This window comes from Sorghum bicolor, chromosome 10, assembly GCF_000003195.3.
Source record: "Sorghum bicolor cultivar BTx623 chromosome 10, Sorghum_bicolor_NCBIv3, whole genome shotgun sequence".
NCBI classification, from domain to species: domain Eukaryota; kingdom Viridiplantae; phylum Streptophyta; class Magnoliopsida; order Poales; family Poaceae; genus Sorghum; species Sorghum bicolor.
The window spans coordinates 780,301-803,417 of record NC_012879.2 but is presented as its reverse complement, the minus strand read 5'-3'; the positions used below and the strand labels follow the sequence as shown (position 1 = coordinate 803,417).

Sequence of the window (23,117 nt, the reverse complement as noted above, 5' to 3'; positions counted from 1 at the left end):
AGGCAGGAGCTATGGATAGGTTTATTATAAAACAGTCATAATATAGGTACTATTTTTTATATATTATATTATTATAATGCACTACATACTATGTTATATTATACATTTGGCTATATTTTTTTCTAGACTAATAGGCCACATTTTTTATTTCCTACGAGGCCTCCCTTTTCTCCGCGACAGCCCTGGATTCCTAGTGGAGATTGAAAATATATTAGGTATACAAATACAGATATAGATACAAGATGGAAACGCCCTCCTAGCAATGTTGTTCTAGATCTGCCCTTTCTATATGTTACTGCCTTTGACCAATTTTGTGCTTGGATGGTACGGCACTGAAACTTTAAATTCAGTTCCGTCGTGTACTTGTCTCCAATATGTGCATTACATGCTGAAATTGAAAAACAGCAGTCCAGCGCTATATTCTCCGTCTTGCTTTGGATGGTGAACCGTGAACGTGACATTTCAAACTACAGCCAAACAGTCAAATGCGATTAATTGGAGCTGGCCGAAATCTCTACAACTAATAAAAATTATGGAGAAGACCCGTCTACCACATCACGGTGAAGCCATAACTTCCGTCTTTTTTACTGTGCCACAATAGGCTATGCCATTAACTCAGGCCCTACTCACCTATGCATACGAAATTGTTTTAGCGAATTAAAAAGTCATAACTCTTAAACCGAAAATATAAATTAAATTCCGATTGCAACATTAAATTTCTTATAACAAATCATTCAGAACAAGATCTATGGATATATTTAGATAAAATTTTATTAATGAATATTTATCTCTACAACTAAAAATTATGGAGAGGACCCGTCCACAACTCACATCCCTTGTAGTCTTTTTTACTGCGTGATGACACGTTATCCCATCAATCTAGGCCCCACTCACCTATGCATGCAAAATTGTTTTAGCGAATTAAAAAAGTCATAACTTCTAAATCGGAGATATAAATTAAATTCTGATTGCACCATTAAATTTCTTATAACAAATCCTTCAAAACAAGATCACACATGGATCTATTTAGATAAAATTTTATTAATGATATTTATCTTATAAAGATAAGATATTTTTTTTATTAAGTAAAGACAATATTCTAGATTCTACACACAATGTTCTGTCTTTGTAAAAAAAATGTTATCGATTTAGAAGATTAGTATTTTGGTTTTAGGTTTATGAAACTGATATTACAATATACATAAAAATACATAAATACATGACATAGATAAAAATAATAATAATAAAATTAGAGTAAAAAGCATAAGAAAAAAACACAAAATGGAGAAAAATTTCAAATAATGTCAAAGGGTTACGTTTCAAATAATATTTATAGAACATTAACATCACTAAATACATCATAAAACATCATTAAATATATTATAGAACATCACATCTATTATAGATTACATGTATACTAACCGAACACCATAAGAAACATCAAAGAACATCACATGTATACTACATAAACATGACATAACACAACATAGAACACTAAAATATATACTACATAAATATCACATATATATAGAAAATAAAAATAAAAAATAAAATTACTAAAAAGAAAAATATAAAAACAAACATGATTAACAAATGATAAAAAGTGCATAGAGCAAATAAAACAAATGAATAATTTAAATAAAGATAAAAAGAAGATTAAAAGGAAATAAAATATAAAATAAGAATGAAGAAACATAGAAAACCTAAAAAGAAAAAAAGAAAAACAAATAGAAGTAAGAAAGAACAATAAAAATAAAACCAAAATAAAAAGGAAATAAAAGGTAAAACTAAAACAAGAAAAGAATAAGGAAAGGACATAAAATAAAATAAAATCGAAAAACAAAACTGAAAAAAAATGAAAAAAAAAGAATATAGATAGAAAAAATGAAATAACAATGAAGAAACATAGAGTATGTGAATTTTAAAACTCGTAACAATGTACGGACATTAACCTAGTCAAATGTGAATTCTAATAATATAATAAAAAAGGAATAGGGAAATAATAATAAATTGGATTCTAGTAAAGCCATGGAAGCTCCTTCCGAAATGCATGCACCGTTTGAAATTGAGCTTTGTGCTGGGCTAGTTGGAAGCCCACTCGAAGAGAGGGTTGATCGAGGCCCATAAAGACGAAACGGGCCCACACCACACAACCGAACGGAGGAAAAAGAGAGGAAGGGGAAAGGAAGCGAGCTCACTCGCCGACAACGCCGCGCCGGCACCAGCCACCGCCCCGGCATCCACGCCTCCGCCACCGGCTTCGCCTGCAAGGTCGGCACTCTCCCTCATCACCTCTCTCTCTCTCTCACCCTGCCCCCTGGCACCTGGACCCTATTTTCCTCTCTTCTTTTTTTTTTGTTTCTCGGTCCATTTCTTGTGGTAACTTAATCAATCCGAGAAAACGTGTGGCGCATTTGTTCTTGTGGTCCGGGCGGGGGATCTCCCGACTCGACCTGTTGCTAGGATTTTGGTGTACTAGTGGGGTGTACGGAACGGAAGAACCCTAGAATCGATGCAGTCAGTGACCTGACAGACGTAAACGGATTTATGCGCTGTAACTGATGTGGCTACAGTAAAAGACGCGATAATTTGATGCTGCGTGGTAGTCTCCAACAGAAATTTGGATATTGTATCAGTGTAACTGTGTATATATGTCACGGTTCCTCTGCAGATGGGAACTGGTGGTATGCTTTTATTAGATACGAAGAAGTTTTGGTATTTTTTCATAAATTTTGGTTGCCATTTTTGTAGTCCACTTTAATTCAATAGTTGTTGCTTGGCAGTCGGCACTGACCTCTTTTTAGATTTAGAAACAAAAAAAAAGTTACATAATGTATTCGTTTTGGCATAGTACACACTGGCTTTGACTTGTTCGTGCTGCTGATTTCCTGGCCCCTTTGGGACAAGCGTAATCGATGCCGTGTTCTGGGGTGAATCCAAACAGCTGCATCAACTACTGCTGCTCATCTTGGAGGATGCCAACACCTGGATTCAGGCTGGGTACAGGCCGCTAGCACTACTGCTCACATCGGCTATTGTCTAGGCTGCTTAGTGCTTTGTCGCCAATCTTGTGCCATGTAATCACGCGTATGTAATGTCGGGGGTTTGCAAGGAAAGGGGTGTCTTCGGGGTGCATCTTGCATTGCCGTGGCACTACTTTGCCTGGGTTGTATGATCTTTCTATCTCCTTTCCTGTTAATGAAAGAAAAACTTGCGCTATGGTGCATGTTCACGAAAAATATTACGCATTGGGCATTTATGCCATTTAAACAACCTTGCTTGGTATCTTTCACGTGATGATCGGGTAGGGTACCAGGAAATTAGGTAGTTGAATTGGGGGCCGTTAAACAACCTTCTGTGCACACCATCAGAATTCTAATTTGTATCAGTGTATATTGTTGTTTCAGGATACCTGTGGGCATATGGCATAGCTACTATCAAGCAGTGAGTATAGAAACTTTCCCTGTCACCTAAACCCTACATTCTTTTTTACTCTGTTCATTTTGAACGACCATTCTCTTTTCGACTCAAATCAGGCCAACAAATTGTGTCATGCAGTTGTTTTGTGGTGGGATCTTGGCTCTAGTTAGTATGATTAATTTCCACTGCTATTGTAGGGTGTCTTTGTCTCTTGAAAGTTATCTGCCTATTTCTCATTTTGTATTCAATTCATGCCTCTAATTTGTGTATTGAATTTCCTTTGTTGCAGTGAGTCTGCCATCATGCAAAGCCCTATCACAATTCACAATTTCTGGCACCTCTGCCTCCACAGAAACAGCCCCTGCTACATGTGGGATTCAAGGGTGGGCTGATCTCCCTGGAGGCCCACTCCAGTCTATTGTTGCCCTCCTGGGCTCCTTCACTGACCTCCTTGCCTTCAGAAGCACCTGCCGTTCTTGGCGTGCTGCCTTCTCATCATACCCATCCAAATCCAGGTTCTGTGCCTTGCTCCCACCTCTCCTCGTCAGGCCCAATATCCCCGTGCGTGCACCTGATGGCAACGAGCTGCGCAGATGGCAGGTCATTGATCTAGCCAATCCAAAAACGGATCTTTGCTGCCAGATTCCTCAAGAAATATGCAAGGCTATGCACTTTGCCGGCTCCTCTTATGGTCAGCTGATATGCGGCCTTCGCAAAGATTGCCTCATTGTCGATGTGTTCACTGGTGCCAGAGTTTGGGCACCACCGCTCCCACTTAACGAGGACACTTTTTTCTACTCTGGCATGCTGACCGCTCCTCTTGCACTACAAGACTCGCACCTCCTTGTCTGTGTAGTATCCAGCCAGCACAGTGTTCCGGCCTCCCTTCTTGACTGGTCAGTTGGAAGTGATTGTTGGTCGGAAATACAGCTCGGTAATTCACTGATCGAGCAGATTGTGGAGTTCAATGGCCAGTTCATCGCGATGGACAGCTACTACAGGCTCTACACTCTATCCTTGGGCCCCCAGCTTGGTCTGCAGGAGATGACAACTGTGTGGTGGGACGACAATGACATGCATGGATGCCCATTCCGAAGGCCATGGCTTGTGGTATGCAGTGGCATGCTTCTAATTGTGGACTACTACTTGAGTGTCACATCATCTGGAGCACCTGTCAACTACAAAGCCTACCACCTGGATATGTCCACTGAACCTGCAACTTGGGTGGAGGTGGTGAAGCTGGAGAATGATGCCATTTTTATTGGGGGTGATGTGAGGAGCCCGCCGATCTCTTGCATGAGCCCAGGACGATGGGGCGGGAGAAGCAACTGCCTGTACTATGCTCATTACAGACAACCCTGGGTCTTGCATGGGCTGGGTGATGATGTAGATGCTGTTTGGGATGATTCCACTGACCCTGGCCTTGGGTTCAAGAGGGACTGGTACATCCAGCTTCAGCCATTCTGGGTGTACCCGAGCATGTTCTACTCAGATGGACAACAGTGATCCTTGCCCGTCCTATGTTGCTGAAATTTCGCCTTCGAGTTCTTTGGGTAGCGAAGACTTCTGCATTTGAATAGATGATGCCACTATGGTAATGTAGTTAAAAGAAGTTGTTTAGCGCTTACAGGTTTATCATTTTTCTCACTGAGAGTGGTGCCCCTGTTTGGTTGAGCGGGCCGTCTCCCTATCTGAGTGAGGTGTTGGTATTGTTCTAGTATATGGTTTGTCAAAAAAAAAAAAGTATTCTAGTATATGCATTAGAGATTTCAATTTTTGTGTAATTGCTAAATAATTTGTGTATCTGAAGAAAGATGTATGCTCTTGAAAAACAGTATGAAGGAGAATTACAGATATGAGTGTTCTGTCTTTACCTTATTTTGGAATCCTGGTGGGATTCGGATGTGGAAGGAAATGTGTGAGACTGGTAACTAGTACAAGAATAAAAATATAATTTCAAACGGTTGCGAAACAGATCAATGTGGTACCGGAATTCATTTTCTAACTTATGTCCAATTTGAAACTTCAAATCCGAAGCAATGTTTTTTTTTCCTTCGGCTGAAAAAAGTGTACTGTCGCTCAAAACAAATGAGCGCAAAATTCCAAATATGATAGTAAATAGCTAATGGGCTGGTTGTATCCTTCATTTGGGCCTGCCTACGTGAAATCGCTACAGCCATGGCCCACAAGGCCCTATTTGGCGCAGAGAGCGTAGAGAAGCAGAGGAAATTTAAATATTTGCCTTGTCACTCCTTTAAAATGACAATTAAACATTTGTCACCGAAACAGTTCAAAGTGCTTCATTTTTACCATTTTCGGCGACGTAGCACGCAAACTTATTCTTCCAGCATGGAGAAGACATAGGAAATGACACTCTTGCCCCTGTCTCTTTATCCTCTCATCCTCTCTCCTCTCTCTCTCTCTCACCTGCTGACAGATAGGCCCCACCTGTTAGCTTCATCCCAACCTCTAGCAGGCCTTGCCACTCTCTTTTTCTGAAAATCCGGCGAGAAATACCATGGCAGCCGGCCACCCCAGCTGCACCCCTTCCTCCCCGCGTGTGCCACCTCCTCGCCTTGGGCCCTTGCACAGTTGCGCCCCGACCACACTAGCGCTGAGCGCTACAGCAGAGCACGTGTTGTGCAAACAGCCGAGGTGAAGCACCAACGCACGCAGGGGTGAGCTGGTCCTCCACCACTGGCGCCTGAGTCAAGCGGCTCACGTGAAGCTCAATTTTTCACTCACCCCTTTTTCTTGTTCGTGTGCTCGGTCTCTCTGTTGGTGCGTTTGTGCACTTTTTGGACGAGCCGTGAGATCACCGGCTTCACTGTGGGTCGTTAGGCGTTGTACACCTATTGTTGTGCTCCCTGCAGCCGCTCACCCAGGCAGACCCTCCTCCCGTGCGTAGCTCCCTTCGCTCGATCTCTCTTCCTCTTGTGTTCCGTTTGTTGCTCGTGCAAAGCACTCTGAGCGCCGGCACATCCCTCTCTCTCTGCGTTCATGCTTGGCTGCTCATGTTTGGAGGCCGAGCTCCTGGCCTAGGTCTGTGAGGTCGGCTAAAGGTTGGGGATGAAGTTGTGGGGCCAGCATCGACGGTGAGAGAGAGAGGCAGGTGGAGACATATGGCTGGGAGTAAAGATGGTAATTTGTACCCGAAACCCGATGGATAATTACCTCATTAGGGTAAGAGTATGGCTATTTTTTACCTATGGGTAAGATAATGGGAAAAAAACTTTACCCAACGGGTAATGGTATGAGACTGCATTGCCCGTACCCGTTAACCCATGGGTAATTTTAACCCGATTTAATAAGTTAGAATCATAGGTCAAAATCACCATACACAGCCAAAGACCAATAAAAATCATATATAATGCTGTCAAACCCTAGACCATCACCTTAATACCTCACCCATCCGCTCCCTCCCCTTTGCCTTATCTCCTTGCAGCTGCCGCACAATACGGGAACTTGTGAATTTTGCCACTTGTTATCTAGTAACGATGGATTTATCTATTAAATTACTTGATCAGGTGTTCATGGAGCTTGTATATTTGATGATTTTATTAATGACTTGTGATGCTTTGGCTGAAATTGGAAGCCTGAAATATTTAAACATGTATTTATTTTTTGCAAGTATTCTTACAATCATGGGTAAGGATAACCCGTGGGTTACTCGTTACCCGCGTGGGTAAGGGTATGAGAAAAAACTTTTATCCGTACACGGATATAGATAAATTAGCGGGTAAAATATTTTCTCGTGAGTATATATACTCAGCGGATAATTACCCATTGCCATCTTTACGGGGGATGAGAGCGCATGAAGACAGGGTATGACTGTCATTTACTATGCCTTCTCCACGCTAAACGTGCCATGTCACCAAAAATGGCAAAAATAAAGCACTTATTCCGGTGACCGAGCGAGCGAACCGGAGAAGAGGCAATTCTTGCCGCCGTCGACGGCGAAGAGGAGAAAGGGGAAGCGATTTCGCCGCCGTAGCCGGCGAATGCGCCGGCATCGATCGACCCCTGCTTCTTAGGCAAGTCCTGCACTCTCACTCTCTCCCCCTCCCTGATATTTTTTTCTATTCTTTCTGTTGGTTTATCTGCGCATCCCTGTACGTCTCCTCCTCAGTCCTTCGGTTTCTTGAACCAAAGCCAAGAAATTGAGTCACGCATTTGTTGCTGGGAAGATGTCATCTTGAATCGAGCTGTTTAGATTAGGTTTGCATTGGATTTTGTTGTGATGGTAAAGATGTACGGCACAGGAAAGCCCTAGTGTCGGTATAACTGAACGGGACGGGAAAATGTGAGTACAGTACATAGAAGAAACGGCATTGATGTTGGGTTCCTGTCTCCGGCAGAAGTTTCATCAATCTTCGTGTATGTCACGGTTGATCTTCAATCTTTGTGTGGTCTATTTTCGATTCTGGATCTAATCCTTGTCATTATTAATTACTGGTAAAAAATCTTGTCTGGTAGTTTTCCATGGAAAATCTAGGTGTGTTAGCAGCCTGAGTGTTGTTTAACTTTGGATAATCGTTGCTGTACTCCACTTGACTTAGAAGCTCTCCTCTCCTTAGACTTAGAAACATGAAATTCCTTATTGTACTTGTTTTAGTGCGTTGATATGTGTTTATGCCTTTCGAGCAGCCCTGGCCTTCTCTGGCATTTTGTGTAGACTGTAGACTACTCAGGCAAGTAGAAGTAGGCATTACAACTAGAAACCTCTAATCTGGATAACAAATAATTTCTTCTGTGTGCTACATCAACATTCCAATTTTGCGATTTCAGATGCCTATGGGCTAATATCTAGTTGACAGTACAGATTCGCTCTGTAGTCCCTAGTTTATTTTTACTTGGTTCATTTGGCACATCTGTGCCTGTGCTTTAGTGCTTTGGTTTCTTAATCCAAACCAAGCAAAGGAATTTCGTCAGCATCATCCTCTGAGTTTTGATGAACCCTATAACAGATGGACCTCATTGATCAAGTAGATCCAAAAGGATGTATGCCCAATGACTAACAGTAACATGGCTATGGTTAAAGAATCCGCTTTTATGTTAGTTGGAGGGTTCAACCCAGGATATTGAAATATTTTCTGCATGCCATGGTTGATTTGCGAACATTACATGAAATTGTATTTCAGTGCATAATAATTGGGCATTTTTCCCACACTTTTCACCTTTGTTTCATGCTTCACTAATCTGTGCTGCAGATCATCCTAAATAATAAATATCATGTCCAATTCGAGATGGGTTTAGGCTTGTCTTGAAGAAAGGTTTTGAATTGAAACAACACTTGCATAAAAAGTGTGTTTTCCATTGTTTTGAACATAAAATACAGCAGGGGAAACCCCCACTGTGAGATTTTATAAAGAAAAAAAGGGTAAAAACTGTACAAGAAAACAAGCACAACAAAAACCACCCAAGAGGCTGAGAGAGCCACTTGGCAACAAGAAAACTAAGAAAAGGGATCTAAACAAAGGAGGAAAGAAGAGCGTTTGTCCTCAGATATCCTAAGAGCTTGCAGCTAGCCTCGTCTAAGAAGGAGCGTTTTCCATTGTCCATCTGTCCTGGGCTCCTGGCTAGAAAATTAGGATTTACCCAGCGCGAAGAATTCCTTGTTTGTAACAGTGTATAGCTACTTAACAAGTGACTTCAGATCTGTACTGTGCAACACATATATACTAAAATATTTGCAGTTACCAAGTCTCTCTAGCAAGTTAACTGTCTATTTTCCATTTTAGATTCAGTTCTAACTTGCTCATTTGTTTTTACTTTCTTGCAGATAGTCTGACATCATGCAAGGCCCTAGCAAAATGATCTGTGCCTCTGCCTCCAGTATGCCCCCTGCTGTGTATGGACTTGAAGGGTGGGCAGATCTCCCAGAAGGTCTGCTCCATTCTATCATTCCTCTGTTGAGCTCCTTCCTTGAGCTCCACGCTTTTGCTGGCACCTGCCGCTCTTGGCGTGCTGCTTTCGCCTCATACCCATCTAAATCCACATTCTGCACCTTGCTCCCACCTCTCCTCATCCTGCCCCATATCAAAGTCTCTGCTCCTAATCTTCCTTCTAGAAGCGATGATGGTCACGAGCTCCGCACGTGCCAGGTCCTTGATCCATCCAACTTGAAAAGTACCCTTCGCTGCCAGATTCCTGAAGAGACATTTCAGAAGTTGCACTTTGCCGGCTCTTCCTATGGGCAGCTGATTTGTGGCCGCGGCAGAAATTGTGTTATCGTGGATGTGTTCACTGGTGCCAAAGTTTTACCTCCACAACTCCCATTTGGCGACAACACTTATTTCTACTCTGGCATGCTGACAGCTCCTGTCGCATCACCAAACTCACACCTCCTACTTTGCGCATCATCGAAACAGGGAGGTCAGTGCTTCCTGCTTGATTGGCTGATTGGAAGTGATTCTTGGTCAAAACTTCAGCTCGATGATTCACGGATTGAGCAGATTGTGGAGTTCAATGGCCAGTTCATCGCGATGGACTACTACTACAAGCTCTACAATCTGTCCTTGGCCCCTCAGCTTGGTCTACAGAAGATAGCAACTGTGTGGTGGGATGGCAATGATGAATGCTGCCCATATCTAAGGCCATGGATCGTGGTGTGTGGTGACATGCTCCTGATGGTTGACCATTGCATAACCCTTTCGTTAGCTGGAGCACCTGTCGAGTACAAAGCCTATCGCCTTGACATGTCAACTGTGCCTGCAGCTTGGGTGGAGGTGAAGAAGCTAGAGAATTACTCGCTTTTTATTGGGTGTGATGTGAGGAGCCCTGCATTTTCTTGCGCCAGCTTAGGACGATGGAGCGGGAGGAGCAACTGCTTGTACTACGGGTATTATGATCCACCCTTGGTGTTGCATGGGCTTGGAGATGATGCGGATGCTGTGTGGAATCCAGACAACGATGATTACCTTGAGTTCAAGAGGAACTGGTACACCCAACTGCAGGTTTTCTGGGTGTACCCAAGTTTGCTCTATCGCTGATGGCAAGTGATCGATGAACTCCATCTGCTTGTGCTGAAACTTCGCCTTGAATTTCCTTAGAGAACAGAAGCTTTAATTTGCAATGAATAATGTATGGGAGATGAGAGTTCTTAGACTTGCAGTTTCCATTCAGTTATCAGCTGTGCTCCGTTGCTACTTCTAATCTTTTGCGCTACTTATGACTTAGGAACTTGTTAGCTATTCTGGGAAGCCTGGAAGGCTGGATACTGTTATTTTAAAGAGTAGTAGAGAAACGTTTCTAATATGTCTGAGTTTCCTCTGTCCATGCAAAATGTGAAGATGTAATTGCTCGTATGTATGCAGGAATCTTGCTGCTGCCTTGTCCTTTATTTGCTATGCTATGCGATCTGTATGTCTTAATGGAAAATAAAGGTTGTCTTATGCACGCTGGACATGAAGCAGAAATCCAAATGTGCACGAGTATTGTCTTCAGCCACTCTCGTTTCGTAGATGGATTTCAGCGCAGAGATTTTGACAGTTAGTATCTGAATTACACGAGCTAAACAAATGACAGAAAATGAATTTGGAAAGAAATAGTCCCTATGAACAACATGCACAGCATTGATACCTCTGTGAACAACCCTATCCCTATGAGCATCGTCGAACGATTGAGCTGAAGGGTTTTGAAATTGACTTAAAACCTGAAATAATTCCATGAAAATGTGACAAATGAATTTAGTGAACAAAACTAAAATCAACATGCCTTTTGATGAGATGGTACCTCTTTATATTTTGTTGAGAGAGAAACCTCTAATCTGTTCACATGGCCCAGGAAGGCTGTAGAAACAGTCATCATGCTCCAGGGCAGTGCTGGACTGCCTGAGGAGGCCCTCGCCGCTGCACCGCCATCTTTCAACCGTCGGCGATCAGCTGCTCGCTGCTCAACTCAGAACAGAGAAATGAGTTATTTGCCGATGTGTAGAATGCACATTTTTTCCCTGTCGTTTGACGAAATGGAAGTTTATGTGTTATCTTTTCTTGCTATAGTAAGAATTCTATAGCAGATCAATTCGCTACAAAAATCGACAGAAATCACAAAATCATAATAGCCGGTCGTTGTAGACAAAAAAAAATCTGAAATTTCAACAAGACAAATTAGCTGTTGGGCCAGTTGTAAGCTTCGTTTGGGCCTAGTACAGCCCTGGTTCACAAAGCCCAAATGTGGCCCACAACAGAGAGCATACTTCTACCACAGAGCTGCCTAATTTTTTTTTTACATTTGGACCCTTTTTTTTGAAAAAATTTATATTTAGCCCCTTAAATAACATAAACTCATCTTTAGACCCTGAGGGTCGGCGCCAGAACTCATGGCTCCGAAATAACACATCTCGGCGCCATAAATCTTGGCTCCGAGGTGTCTGGTCATGCACAACATGACATCCTAGGTGGGGCTGACGTGGTCGGTACCTCGTAGCCACAGATCTTGGCGCCGAGCTCGGAGCCATAGATCTGGGCACTAAGGTCAAAACCGTACAAAAAGATATATCTGCATCCTTTATGTATACAATTGCAGAGATAGTGGTGGGTATCACGACATGCATGCAATATGTTTAGCTCTGCGCGGCATGCAATATGCTAGCTGATGCATGCGGCACTAGCCTAGAGCTGAAAGCTAGCATGGAGTAGCATGGGGTAGCTATAGTAGGTAGTCGTACTAGCACAAAAAAAATCAAACAATGAGCCTAAGATAAAAAAGAAAAGTCTGTTCGTTGATCTGAAAAGTCATGGCTGAAATTACTATTGGCTGATCTATCATGAGACAAAAACATTGTTGCCTGGCACAAAAACATAGACTGTTATCAATGAGTTTTCTTTTTCTTTATTTTTGGGTGGAAAATCAACAGAAAAATACATTACTTGGAGTTTGAATATAGTTAAGTCAATGCAAATAAGAAAATGATTTCCCACCCATATACATTACTTGGAGTTTGAATATGGGTGGGAAATTAACATTAGTCATATTGCAAATCATTTTCTTATATGCTCCAGAAATATCAATTAGGCATAGAATACTTTTTTTAGCAAATTAGCCATAGAATACTTGGACTGCAGATTCCAGGTTAATTTGCAATATTCTTGGCAAGACAAATCATAAACAGGTAGCTTGGTGAATTTTTAAGTCACTTCATATTTATTATTCTAAAAATAATTAACAAATAACAATAGGCGGTTGTCGTTGGGCCAGTTCAAAGCTTTATTTAGGCCTGGCCTGCAACGGCCCTGATTCACAAAGCCCAAGTTTGGCCCACAACAGAAAAGCATAGCACGGAGCAGACAACAGTGGAAGCGAAGAAACAGGAGAAGCGGCGGGTTCTGGAAGAGGGGAAAAACGATCTCTTCATCGCCGGCGAAGGCGACGGCACCGCCGCCGCACTGTCGGCTCTCTTCGTAGGCAAGTCTCGAACCTTCACTCTCTCTTGCTGGCGTCTGAGCCCGACCCTCCTTGTCTTTTTTCCCCCCTCGGTTCATTTCGCACGTAGGTGTCTTCTCCTTAGGCCTTGGGTTTCTTGAACCAGTCCAAGGAATTGCATCGCGCGTTTGTTGCTGTGGTCTCAACTTTAACCGAGATATTCTATTTAGGTTTGGATTGGATTTTGGTGTGATTGTAAGATGTACGGGTCATGGAAGAACCCTAGAATCGATAGACCGTAGCTGGCCGAGATAATTTTGAATGGGATTATGCCCACGGCTAATGTGGCTACAATAGGATTTTATAAGACACGGCTTTGATGTTGGGTGCTGGTCTCGAACACGAGTTCCAATTTCTGTGTAGGCTTTGATGTTGGGTGCTGGTCTCGACCGTACCTGAGTAGTAGTATCGGTACACTGGTGTTTCTAATTTTGATTTGGGGTCTAATATAATTGGCTATTTGCTATTGCAATTTGTTAGTAAATCTGCTAGTTTTCCTTGTAATGGCTAGGGTGTGTTTGGCAAATGGTTTATGAGAGATGGGATTGGGTAAGGTGTTTTTAACCTGCGTAATGCTTGATTTGGGATCATCATTGCTGTAGTCCACTTTAGCAACCTGCTCTGCCTAAATTCAGAAGCAAGAAATTGCTTATTGTGTATATGTTTTAGATCATTACTGTGCATTTATGCCATTTGATCAATCGTTGCATCATTTCTTTCATTCACGTGGCATGGTGCAGACTGCAGACTAGGCAAGTAGGAAGTAGAACTGGAAACCTTTAATATGGAGATAAAAAAGTCTTCTTTGTGTTACTATTACATTGACATTCCAATTTTTGAGATTTCAGATGCCTATAGGCTAATATCTAGAAGGCAGTAGCGAGCCTTGCTCTGGCATCTGGTTCCTGGTTTCCTTTTTGTGTTCATTTGTGCATTTTCTTCAGTGCTCTGATTTCTTAATCCAAATTTCCAAACCAAACAAAGAGATTTTGTTAGTATCTTGGTTCCAATGAGTTCTGCTTCTGCTTTACCCTGAAATGATGGACATCATTGGTCGATTAGATTCAAGGTGTATGCCCACACCTAACATGGCTACGATGAAAGACTCTTCACTTTTATGATAGGAACGGGTTCAGCCCAGGATATTAAAATATTTTCTGTATGCCATGGTTGAACTTCAAACACCAAACAGTACAAGAATCTATATTTTCAGCGCATAACTGGCCATTTTTTTGCCATACTTTTCACCTTTGTTTCACGCTTAACTAATGTGTACTGCATGTAATTCTAAATGTCGTGTTCTGAAAATAGATTTGGTTTAGGAAGTTTTGGAGAAAAGATTGAATCGAAACAAGACTTGGATAAAAACTGTGTTTTCCGGTGTCTATTTGTCTTAGCCTGAACATTAGCCCAGTGCATAGAACTCCTTGTTTATAACAGTGTATAAGTCTAGCAAGTTAGCTGTCTATTTTTCATTTTTCACTCAGTTATAACTCCCTCCCTCCTTCTTACTTTGTTGCACAGAGTCTGACATCATGCAAGCTCTGATTCCCTTTCTCTTCACTCTTCAGAATCTAAATGAAATATACCTTCCACTTCACTTTCTCTATCTTTCTCTGGCACCTAAACCTGAGTTTCGTTCTGTTTCTTTTTTCTCATCAGTTCATTTCACACATAAATGTCTTCTCCTTAGGCTTTGGGTTTCTTCAACTAATCCGAGGAATTGTGTCGCGTATGTTGTTATAGTTTCAACTTAAACCGAGATGTTACATCTAAGTTTTCTATTGGATTTTAGTGATTGTAAGATGTATGGGTCATGGAAAAACCCTATAATTGATAGACTGTACCTGACCGAGTAGATTTTGAATGGGATTGTGCTCCACGAATAATGTGGCTATAATATTACCATATAATATACGGCTTTGATGGTGCTGGTTTCAAACGGAAGTTTTGGTTTTTTTTGTGTATTTCATGGTTAATCTGAAAGTGAGTAGTTCTATCAGTGCACAGGTGTTAGTAAATCTGGTAGTTTTGCTTGTAACAGCCAGGTGTTTTAGCAGCTTGCGTGAGGCCTGACTTGGGATTATCATTGCTGCAGTCTATATCCTGATGTTTAGGGCTCTGCTCTGCTCTCCTTAAATTCAGAAGCACAAAATTGCTTGTTGTATATATGTTTTGGTATGTTACTGTACATTTAGGCCATTTGAACAATTGTTGCATCTTTTCTTTCATTCATGTGGCATTTGTGCAGACTGCTGACTAGGAAAGTAGGAAGTACAACTGGGAGCCTTTAATCTGAAGAACATAACAAATTCCTCTATCCTTTAATCTGAAGAACACAACAAATTCCTCTATGTGTTTCTGATGCCTATAGGCTAATATCTAGTAGGCAGGAGAGAGCCTTGCTCTGGCACATGGCACTGAGTTCCTTTCTTTTTTTACTAGGTTCATTTGTGCCTTTTCTTCACTGCTATGATTTTTTTTTAATCCAAGGTTTGAAACCAAGAAAGAAATTTTCTTAGTATCTTGTTTCCACTGAGTTCTGCTTCTGCTGTACCCTGGAATAGATGGGCCTCTGATTGATCAGGTAGATTCAAGAAGTATGCCCACACCTAACATGGCTGTGATTAAAGAGTCCAATTTTATGTTTGGTGGGGGTTCAGCCTAGGATATTGAAATATTTTCTGTATGCCCTGGTTGAAGAGCAAATGGTACAAGAACATGCATTGTTCAGCATATAATTGGTCATTTTTGCCATATTTTCCACCTTTGTTCGATGCTTCACTAATGCATCGTGCTCTGAAAATAGAGATGGGTTTAGGATGGGTTGCAGAAAAGTTTGAATTGAAACAAGACTTGGCCTGAACATTAGGATTCAGCCAGCGCATGGAATTCCTTGGTTATAACAGTGTATAACAACTTAACAAGTGGCTTCAGATCTGTACTGTACAACGCATTACACTAAAATATTTGCAGGTTATTTAAGTCTCTAGCAAGTTAACAATCTATTTTTCATTTTTGATTCAGTTCTAACTTGCTCTCTTTTTTTTTTTTTTTACTTTGTTGCAGAGAGTCTGTCATCATGCAAAGCCCTAGCAAAATCTCCGATGCCTCTGCCTCCACTACAACCCCTGCTGTATGTGGACTTCAAGGGTGGGCAGATCTCCCAGAAGGTCTGCTCCATTCTATCTTTCCTCTATTGAACTCCTTCCTTGAGCTCCTCGCCTTTGCTGGCACCTGCCACTCTTGGCGTGCTGCTTTTGCCTCATACCCATCTAAATCCACATTATGCAGCTTGCTCCCACCTCTCCTTGTCCGGCCTCATATCAATGTCCGTGCTCCTAATCTACCTTCCAGGAGTGATGATGGTCACGAGCTCCGCACATGCCAGGTCCTTGATCCAGCCAACTTGAAAAGTTCCCTTCGCTGCCAGATTCCTGAAGAGACATTCGAGGATTTGTGCTTTGCCGGCTCTTCCTATGGCCAGTTGATTTGTGGTGGCGGCACAAATTGTCTTATCGTCGATGTTTTCACTGGTGTGAAAGTTTTACCACCACAGCTCCCATTTAATGACGACACTTATTTCTACTCTGGCTTGCTGACAGCTCCCCTCTCATCAAATAACTCACACCTCCTTGTCTGCGCTGCATCCAACGTGTACAGCATTCAGTCCTCCCTTCTTGACTGGCCGGTTGGAAGTGATTCTTGGTCAGAACTACGACTCAGTGATACACGGATTGAGCAAATTGTGGAGTTCAACGGCCAGTTCATCGTGTTGGATGGCAGCTACAACCTTCACACTCTGTCCTTGGCGCCCCAGCTTGGTCTGCAAGGGATAGCAACTGTCTGGTGGGATGGCATGGATGAATGCCCGTATCTAAGGCCATGGCTTGTGGTGTGTGGCGGCATGCTTCTTATGGTTGACCATTACATGACCCTTTCATTTAATGGAGCACCTGTCAACTACAAAGCCTATCGCCTCGACATGTCAACTGTACCTGCAGTTTGGGTGGAGGTGAAGAAGCTTGAGAATTACTCACTCTTTATTGGAAGCGACGTGAGGAGCCCAGCGTTTTCTTGCGCCAGTCCGGAACGATGGAATGGGAGGAGCAACTGCCTGTACTATGGGTATTACTATCAACCCTGGGTGTTGCATGGGCTTGGTGATGACGCAGATGCTGTGTGGGATCCAGAGAATGACCCTGACCTCGTGTTCAAGAGGAACTGGTACATCCGGCTGCAGCCCTTCTGGGTGTACCCTAGCATGTTCTATCGCTGATGGCAAGTGGTCCATGTGCCCCATCTGCTTTAGAGAACAGAAACAGAGACTTGCCATTATGGTAGTTGAGAGTTTGCAGACTTGTCGGTTTCACTAGTTTTCAGCTGTTTTTCGCTGCTACCTTTAATCTTTTGCACTAGTTCTGAACTTGTTGGTTGTGTGCTGGAAAGCCTGGAAGGCTGGAACCCATTAATGTTGGTTGAACGAGTAGTAGAAAACACTTTTGTAATTTCAGAGCTTCCTCTGCCCCTGCAAAATGTGGAGATGGTGATTGCCTTTCTGTATGCCTTGACGCCAAAAAAAAAAAAGGGGGGGGGGGGGGGGGGGGGAGTGTTATTTGCACGAGAAATATGATATGGTCTTCACTTGGTCTATGATAGCTTTGCTGCTTATGGATTACATGAACAAGTGAAACAAACGTCTGTAAACAAATTTGAAGAGAAAATTGCTCTTAAATTTTAAAGTCACTTCGGGCAAAGCCTCCATTTTTACAGGTAGCCATCCCCAGAAAAGTACAAAACACGGAAGCGGTCAAGTTGCAGTTAGAGGAGAGTACAGAGGTGCCTCGCCGACGCCGCACCACCTGCCTCCACCCACGGTCCGCCGGTTAAATTGTTGGAAAACAATGTTTTTGTTATTTTTCTGTAATAGTAGACTAATAGGATAACAATGATGAAAAATCGTGTTACTCAGAGGAATCTTCCTGATCGGGGGATATTACCCAGAAGTCTTTGTACTGCAAGAAGCCTGGACATCCGTGTGCATTAGTGTAGTATCTTAGCAAAACCAGCATTATTATGTATGTAATCCAACCATGAACCATAACACACTTGCCTAATTTGCGACCGGTATTGTTTTTCCATGCTCTGTTCAGCTGCATTCTTGTGCTTAGGATTGACATTTTGAGAAACCATATGCGCTGGCCATTTTTCCGATAAAGTACCATTTGCTTAACAACTGTGTATACTGCTATGATTCTCTTTCTGGCCATCTGGTTGCATTCAGAGTTGGGCGAACCACAACTGCTTGGAGATGATGCCGCCAGGTCTCAGGTCCTTATTTTTCGCATGTTCCATCGGCAGGGTGCAACCAATATGGGTTGTTCCCAGTATGTTATCTTAGTATTGTGATGGTCAATGATTTCTGCTGTAAGAATTTACCACTTGTTTTCTTACTGCCGTTGAGAACTGGTTTGTCTAGTTATGCAATTGGAGTATGATGACTTTATGCTTCGTATTAGCATTCATCGGATTTTTCATGTTCTGAGCCAGCTTTATGCTTGTGCGTTTTTTATGAACTATTGAGTACTGGAAGCATTGTTGCTATTTCAGTGATGCAGCTGCGCGACTTATTAGTACTTGTTTGTTCGGCATTCATGTGAAGGCAAAGCCAGCTTTAAGCTTGAAGTTCCCATGGTTTGAGCTATGTTTTGAAAGTAAAAACATTGTATTGCTAGCCGTCAAATTTTCACCGTCACTCACTGTCTACTATACGCTCCAATCCCTCGTGGCGCCACAATCTCAATGGGCCATTGTGCTCATCTTCTGGTCATCATCTGGCAATGGCGTGGAACAAGTGGACGGCCGTTTCAGATGTCTGCTATAAGGGACGGCAACGAAGTAGTGCTTGCGACGGACGAGCTGTTCGACAACGTCCATGACTAGCAGCTAAAGAATGCCACGTAGGTAGAGTTTGGGTTACGTTCTTGGCCAAGAACATGGCGAGTTGAGAGGGAAATATTTAGGACAAACTAATTACTTTATTTGAACTAATTAGCATGCCCTAAAATCATAAAGAGGGCCTTTTCTAAAAAAACATAAAGAGGGGGTAGTAATTTCTAAAATAATGTACCATTGTGGTATATGTGTTCGTGAGTTCTGAAGCAGTTGCACTTGTGCTCTCCCCCAAAGGGAATGAAAGGGGGGAAAATGCATTTTTAAGTGCCCTAACTTAACTTCTTTTAGATTAGGTACACATCATGGGTAGTCCTTCAGGATCATCAAAGCTTCGATCCAATTTTCATGTTCCTCAGGAAGGAGGTACCACTCACACTGATGGCATCCAGGACATCCTGGGCTTCAGACTCCCTGCCTGCATGATCATATAGATGAAACGCAGCGCTCAAGATGAAGCTGTCAGGTTTCAGCGACCCACGCGTCGTCTCATAGAGAGTGATGCCTTCGTCCATGAGACCGTGCTCCATGTACACCCTCATCATGGTCCTACAGCAGGCCAGATCAGGAGCCACACTTGCCTCCTTCATTTGGTTGTAGATCCTCTGGGCTTCACCAATCTGGCCTTCCTTCAGAAAGGCGAAAATCAGGTGGCTGAAATGAGGACAGGAAGGGGTTGTGCTGCTGTTCAGCATCATCCGGATGGCTTCTTCTGCCTCCATGTATAGTTTAGCCTCTGTGTATGCTCTGATCAGTGCGAGATAGGAGAATGAGTCGGGAGCGTGACCACAGTCCTGCATCTCATGGAATGTACTCTTCGCCTCGCTGCACAATCCTGAAGTGGCATAAGCATTGATCATGGAATTGAAGCTGATCTGCACATTGCAAGTTTTGTCCAGATTAGCCATGTTTGCTTTAGACGGTCAGGATTCCTTGTTTTCTGAAGGTGATTTCAAAAGCTCCTCTCAATGAAAGAGTACCTTTCCAGGCCTGATGCCATCTTCCTTCATTCTTTTGAACATTAAAGACGCCTCCTGATGCCTACCTGGAAATATGAAAAATCCATAGGCTTAGAACTGGAAAGAAGGAAACTGAAGTAGTGGGTGAAACAAATCAATAAGGTTTTTAATTGATTTGTTTACAGGGCACAAGAACCTGACCGGCTTTTCCATATAAGCTAAGCATGTTGGTGTACATCTTTTCATCAATCGGCAAGCCTAGCTCCTGTGCAGCAGCAAACATTTCAACAGCCTTGTCCAGCTTTCCTCCTTTGCCAAAAACACTGAATAGAAGATTGAAGCTGGTGAGTGATGATGTGGTGCTACCAACAATGTATTCAATAAAAAGAATGCAATTCTGAATTTGGGCTCCCATTTTCCAGGGGTTTCTGAAATCTTATCTACCTTATCATTAAATTAAATGTCTGCATAGACTGAGAAGTGCCAGAGGATATCATACGATCATATATGCTGATGGCTGAATGCAGTTTACCTGCTTGGAAACTAAAAATGCAGAAGTTAGCTATGATGCCCTGCAACCAGAAATTTTGCTTGCCTATCTGATGAATAGGAGAATATGTTAGCCAGACCTGACTCAAGCATCGACTTGATAAAAGTATTGTACAAGACAGTGTCGAGCTGAACTTCATCTTGAAAACAGCCATGTATGATGTTTTCAACCTCTTGAAATTTCCCTGGCAGTGGCAGTAACCTTGGCCATTTAAAAAGAATTGGATACATAGCAGGCAGCAGCTGAATAAAGCCATAGAACAAGTACAGATATAAGAAAACCTTTACCATGTTTAGTTAGGTGAGTGACAAGAATGCTAACTGTCACAGCATCTCTATTACTGCCTTGATCGACCATTTCCATGAAAAGATGATATGCATCTTCAGTTTTGCCACATTTACAGAATGCATCAACCATGGCATTGTAAACATTTGCTCCTTCTGGAAAGAGCGCTGATGCTGACTCGAATAGTTCTTGTGCTTGCTCTAACTGCTTGCCCTGTCCATATTGGACAACCAAAGTAGCAATTGCGGTATGATCAGGCTTGAATCCCAATTCAGTCAGCTGGTCATAAATGAATTTTGCCTCATCTGTGCTCCCTGCAGCAAATACATGTATAGACAGCAGTCAGAGATTGTTACAACTAGGTGTGAGTGCCCTGTTCTCTGTGGATCCTAGCTTTCTCACCTTCCCTAGCCAATTTGCTGATCAGTAGGGACACACTGGACAAGCCCCCAGGCATGTCCAACAAGGATTTCAACGCCACACTAGCTGCTGAACTGTCAGTTCCATCGAGTGCCTTTGATGAGCTGTGTTCTCTAAGAATCACACTGGATTTGTTTCTAGCATACATCTCTATAAGCAAAAGCATTGTTGGAATCTTCACAGTTTTGTTGTTTCTCTGAATATCTTTGAATATTTTCTCTGCATCATTAATCATATTGCTTTTGCAATAAAATTTCATCACTGTCATAGAGAGGTCCTCATCAAGCCGAAAATCATCTTCCCTCATCTTTAAAACTAGTGCCCTGGCCTTCTCTAGATGTCCCAGCCTCATATACAATCTGAGCAGGTCATTACAGCAAAACACATCAGGGAGGCCATGTTGGGAGAGAGCTCTGAAGGTATCTTCTGCAGCAACTATGTCTTCCTTTGCAACATAACATCGGAGAATAGCACTATAAGAAAAGTGTGAAGGCTTCACATTCCTCATCATCATAGATTCTAACACCTCCAATGCTCTATCATAATCTCCAGCATTCAAGTGAACTTGAGCCATTGCTACATAAGTCTGCTCGTCGCTCAGAAGACCCGCCTTCTCAATTTTCTCAAACGTTTGCTCTGCCTCCTCATAAAGCCCAAGCTTACCATATATCCTAATAAGAATTCCATAGATAACCTCATCAGGAATGACCTTACTATTTTCCATCTCAGATAATAGCGAAAGTGCCTTTGAGTAGTCTTCATTCTTATAATAAAGTGCCAAGAGAGATGCACAGGTGTAGTTACTGGGGACAATTCCCTGAGCCTTCATCTCTTCAAAAAGCCGCAACGCCTGCTCTCCTTTGCCATGTCTGGAGCTCGCACTGATCAAAAGGCTATAAGTCGCCTCTTCCGGAACAAACCTACACTGCCGCATCTCACCAAACACATCCATGGCCTTCTCCAAGAGATCTTCCTTGACAAAGGAGCTGATGACAACTGTATATGTGAATTGATTAGGCAGCGCGCCAGCTTCCCGCATCTGCTTCCACACATGGATGACCTTGCCATGCAGCTTTTGCTTCTGCAAAGACGAGATCATGTAGTTGTAGACCGAGACCGGGGGAACTAGGTCGCGCCTGCGCACGGCCGAGTAGAACAGCATCATGTCCTTGTGCCGCCCCCACCTAGCATACATGCACAAGAGGGTCCCGCAAGCCACTGCATCAGGCTCGCAGCCAACCTGGAGCATCTCAAGAAATGTCTCTTCAGCAAGCTTGATCTTCCCAACCTTGCCATACAGCCGCAGCAGAATGGTGTAAGCTACAACGCTTGGTTCGTAGCACAGCTGCAGGGATCAGCAGAATCAGGCGGTCAGGGATGCAGTCAGTTGACAATTGGGACAAATTGCCCAAGAATTCAGAAGAAAATAAACATGGAGTACTTTTAATACTAGTTTCTAGTATAACAAAAGCTAAGAAAGCTCTATGAGTTTGATTTGCTGATGACGGTGTGTGTGATGACACACCTGAAGCTTCATCCAAGCGAAGAAGTCGCGCGCCTGGCGCCATCCGCGCTGCTCGCGGAGCACGACGCACATCTCGCGGAAGGTGAGCCTTGTCACGAACGACGCCATGGCCAGGCGCATGTCCGCGGAGGGGCGCGACGCCGTGGCGCGCACCGCGCGGACGGCGGCGACGACGTGCCGGCCGTACACGTGCCCCGCGCGGTCGTCCTCGACGTACCGGGCCATCTGGTCCGTGGTGCGGCGCACCCACCGCGGCGTGTCGGCGCCCGGGCCCTGGCCCCGGCGCGCGCGCCGGAGCCGCTGCGCCTCGTCGCGGAGGAGGCGCCGGTACGGCTGCCGGCGCCGCGGCGACGACAGCGACCAGGAGGACGATGCGCCGCCGTAGTCATCGTCATCTTCGTAACAGGAAGCGGCGGAAGACGAGCAGGCAATGGATACGGCGGCGGACGTGGCCGCTGCGGCCCCCACTGGAGTGTGGCCGTGAGGAGGAGCGGCAGCCATTGCCACGGGCGCGGGAAGAGAAGACGGAGATAAGGTTGGTTAGATTTTTCTCTTTTTCTTGGCTCCAGGTAACTCCAGTGGG

The 23,117-nt window shown here is 43.3% G+C and overlaps 4 protein-coding genes across 5 annotated transcripts; 3 read left to right on the top strand and 1 right to left on the bottom strand.

The window, feature by feature from the left end:
• LOC8066896 lies at positions 2,127–5,298 on the top strand. The gene is made up of 3 exons (XM_021448596.1): positions 2,127–2,271; positions 3,408–3,444; positions 3,710–5,298. Coding segments are annotated over exons 2-3 (1,218 nt in total). The 5' UTR covers positions 2,127–2,271; positions 3,408–3,443; the 3' UTR covers positions 4,927–5,298.
• LOC8066895 (putative F-box protein At3g25750) lies at positions 7,281–10,677 on the top strand. Its single transcript, XM_002437655.2, has 2 exons — positions 7,281–7,454; positions 9,203–10,677. Exon 2 carries the CDS (start codon positions 9,216–9,218, stop codon positions 10,410–10,412), a length of 1,197 nt encoding a protein of 398 aa, XP_002437700.1. The 5' UTR covers positions 7,281–7,454; positions 9,203–9,215; the 3' UTR covers positions 10,413–10,677.
• On the top strand, positions 12,698–17,406 carry LOC8067917. 2 transcript variants are annotated; one of them, XM_021448871.1, is made up of 3 exons: positions 12,698–12,825; positions 15,913–16,016; positions 16,138–17,406. In XM_021448871.1, the coding sequence occupies exons 2-3, from the start codon at positions 15,982–15,984 to the stop codon at positions 17,120–17,122; spliced, it is 1,020 nt and encodes a 339-aa protein (XP_021304546.1). In that variant the 5' UTR covers positions 12,698–12,825; positions 15,913–15,981; the 3' UTR covers positions 17,123–17,406. The 2 variants fall into 2 exon arrangements, with proteins under 2 accessions (XP_021304546.1, XP_021304545.1); XM_021448870.1 differs by having other exon boundaries at positions 12,704–12,825; positions 15,913–17,406.
• On the bottom strand, positions 18,940–23,080 carry LOC8067916 (pentatricopeptide repeat-containing protein At5g27270). The gene is made up of 8 exons (XM_021449007.1): positions 22,535–23,080; positions 20,992–22,354; positions 20,592–20,903; positions 20,384–20,488; positions 20,199–20,286; positions 19,956–20,077; positions 19,776–19,840; positions 18,940–19,670 (listed from the first exon to the last, which is right to left on the bottom strand). The coding sequence occupies exons 1-8, from the start codon at positions 23,033–23,035 to the stop codon at positions 19,122–19,124; spliced, it is 3,105 nt and encodes a 1,034-aa protein (XP_021304682.1). The 5' UTR covers positions 23,036–23,080; the 3' UTR covers positions 18,940–19,121.

Bases quoted from the DNA above. Each gene is read 5' to 3' on its own strand.
- LOC8066895 (XM_002437655.2), top strand. From the start codon at position 9,216: ATGCAAGGCCCTAGCAAAATGATCTGTGCCTCTGCCTCCAGTATGCCC.
- LOC8067917 (XM_021448870.1), top strand. From the start codon at position 15,926: ATGCAAAGCCCTAGCAAAATCTCCGATGCCTCTGCCTCCACTACAACC.
- LOC8067916 (XM_021449007.1), bottom strand. From the start codon at position 23,035: ATGGCTGCCGCTCCTCCTCACGGCCACACTCCAGTGGGGGCCGCAGCG. The intron at 20,904-20,991 runs GTGAGAAAGCTA...TATTTGCTGCAG, and splicing joins CAGCAAATTGGCTAGGGAAG to GGAGCACAGATGAGGCAAAA. The intron at 20,287-20,383 runs GTCTGGCTAACA...GTTTCCAAGCAG, and splicing joins CAAGTCGATGCTTGAGTCAG to GTAAACTGCATTCAGCCATC.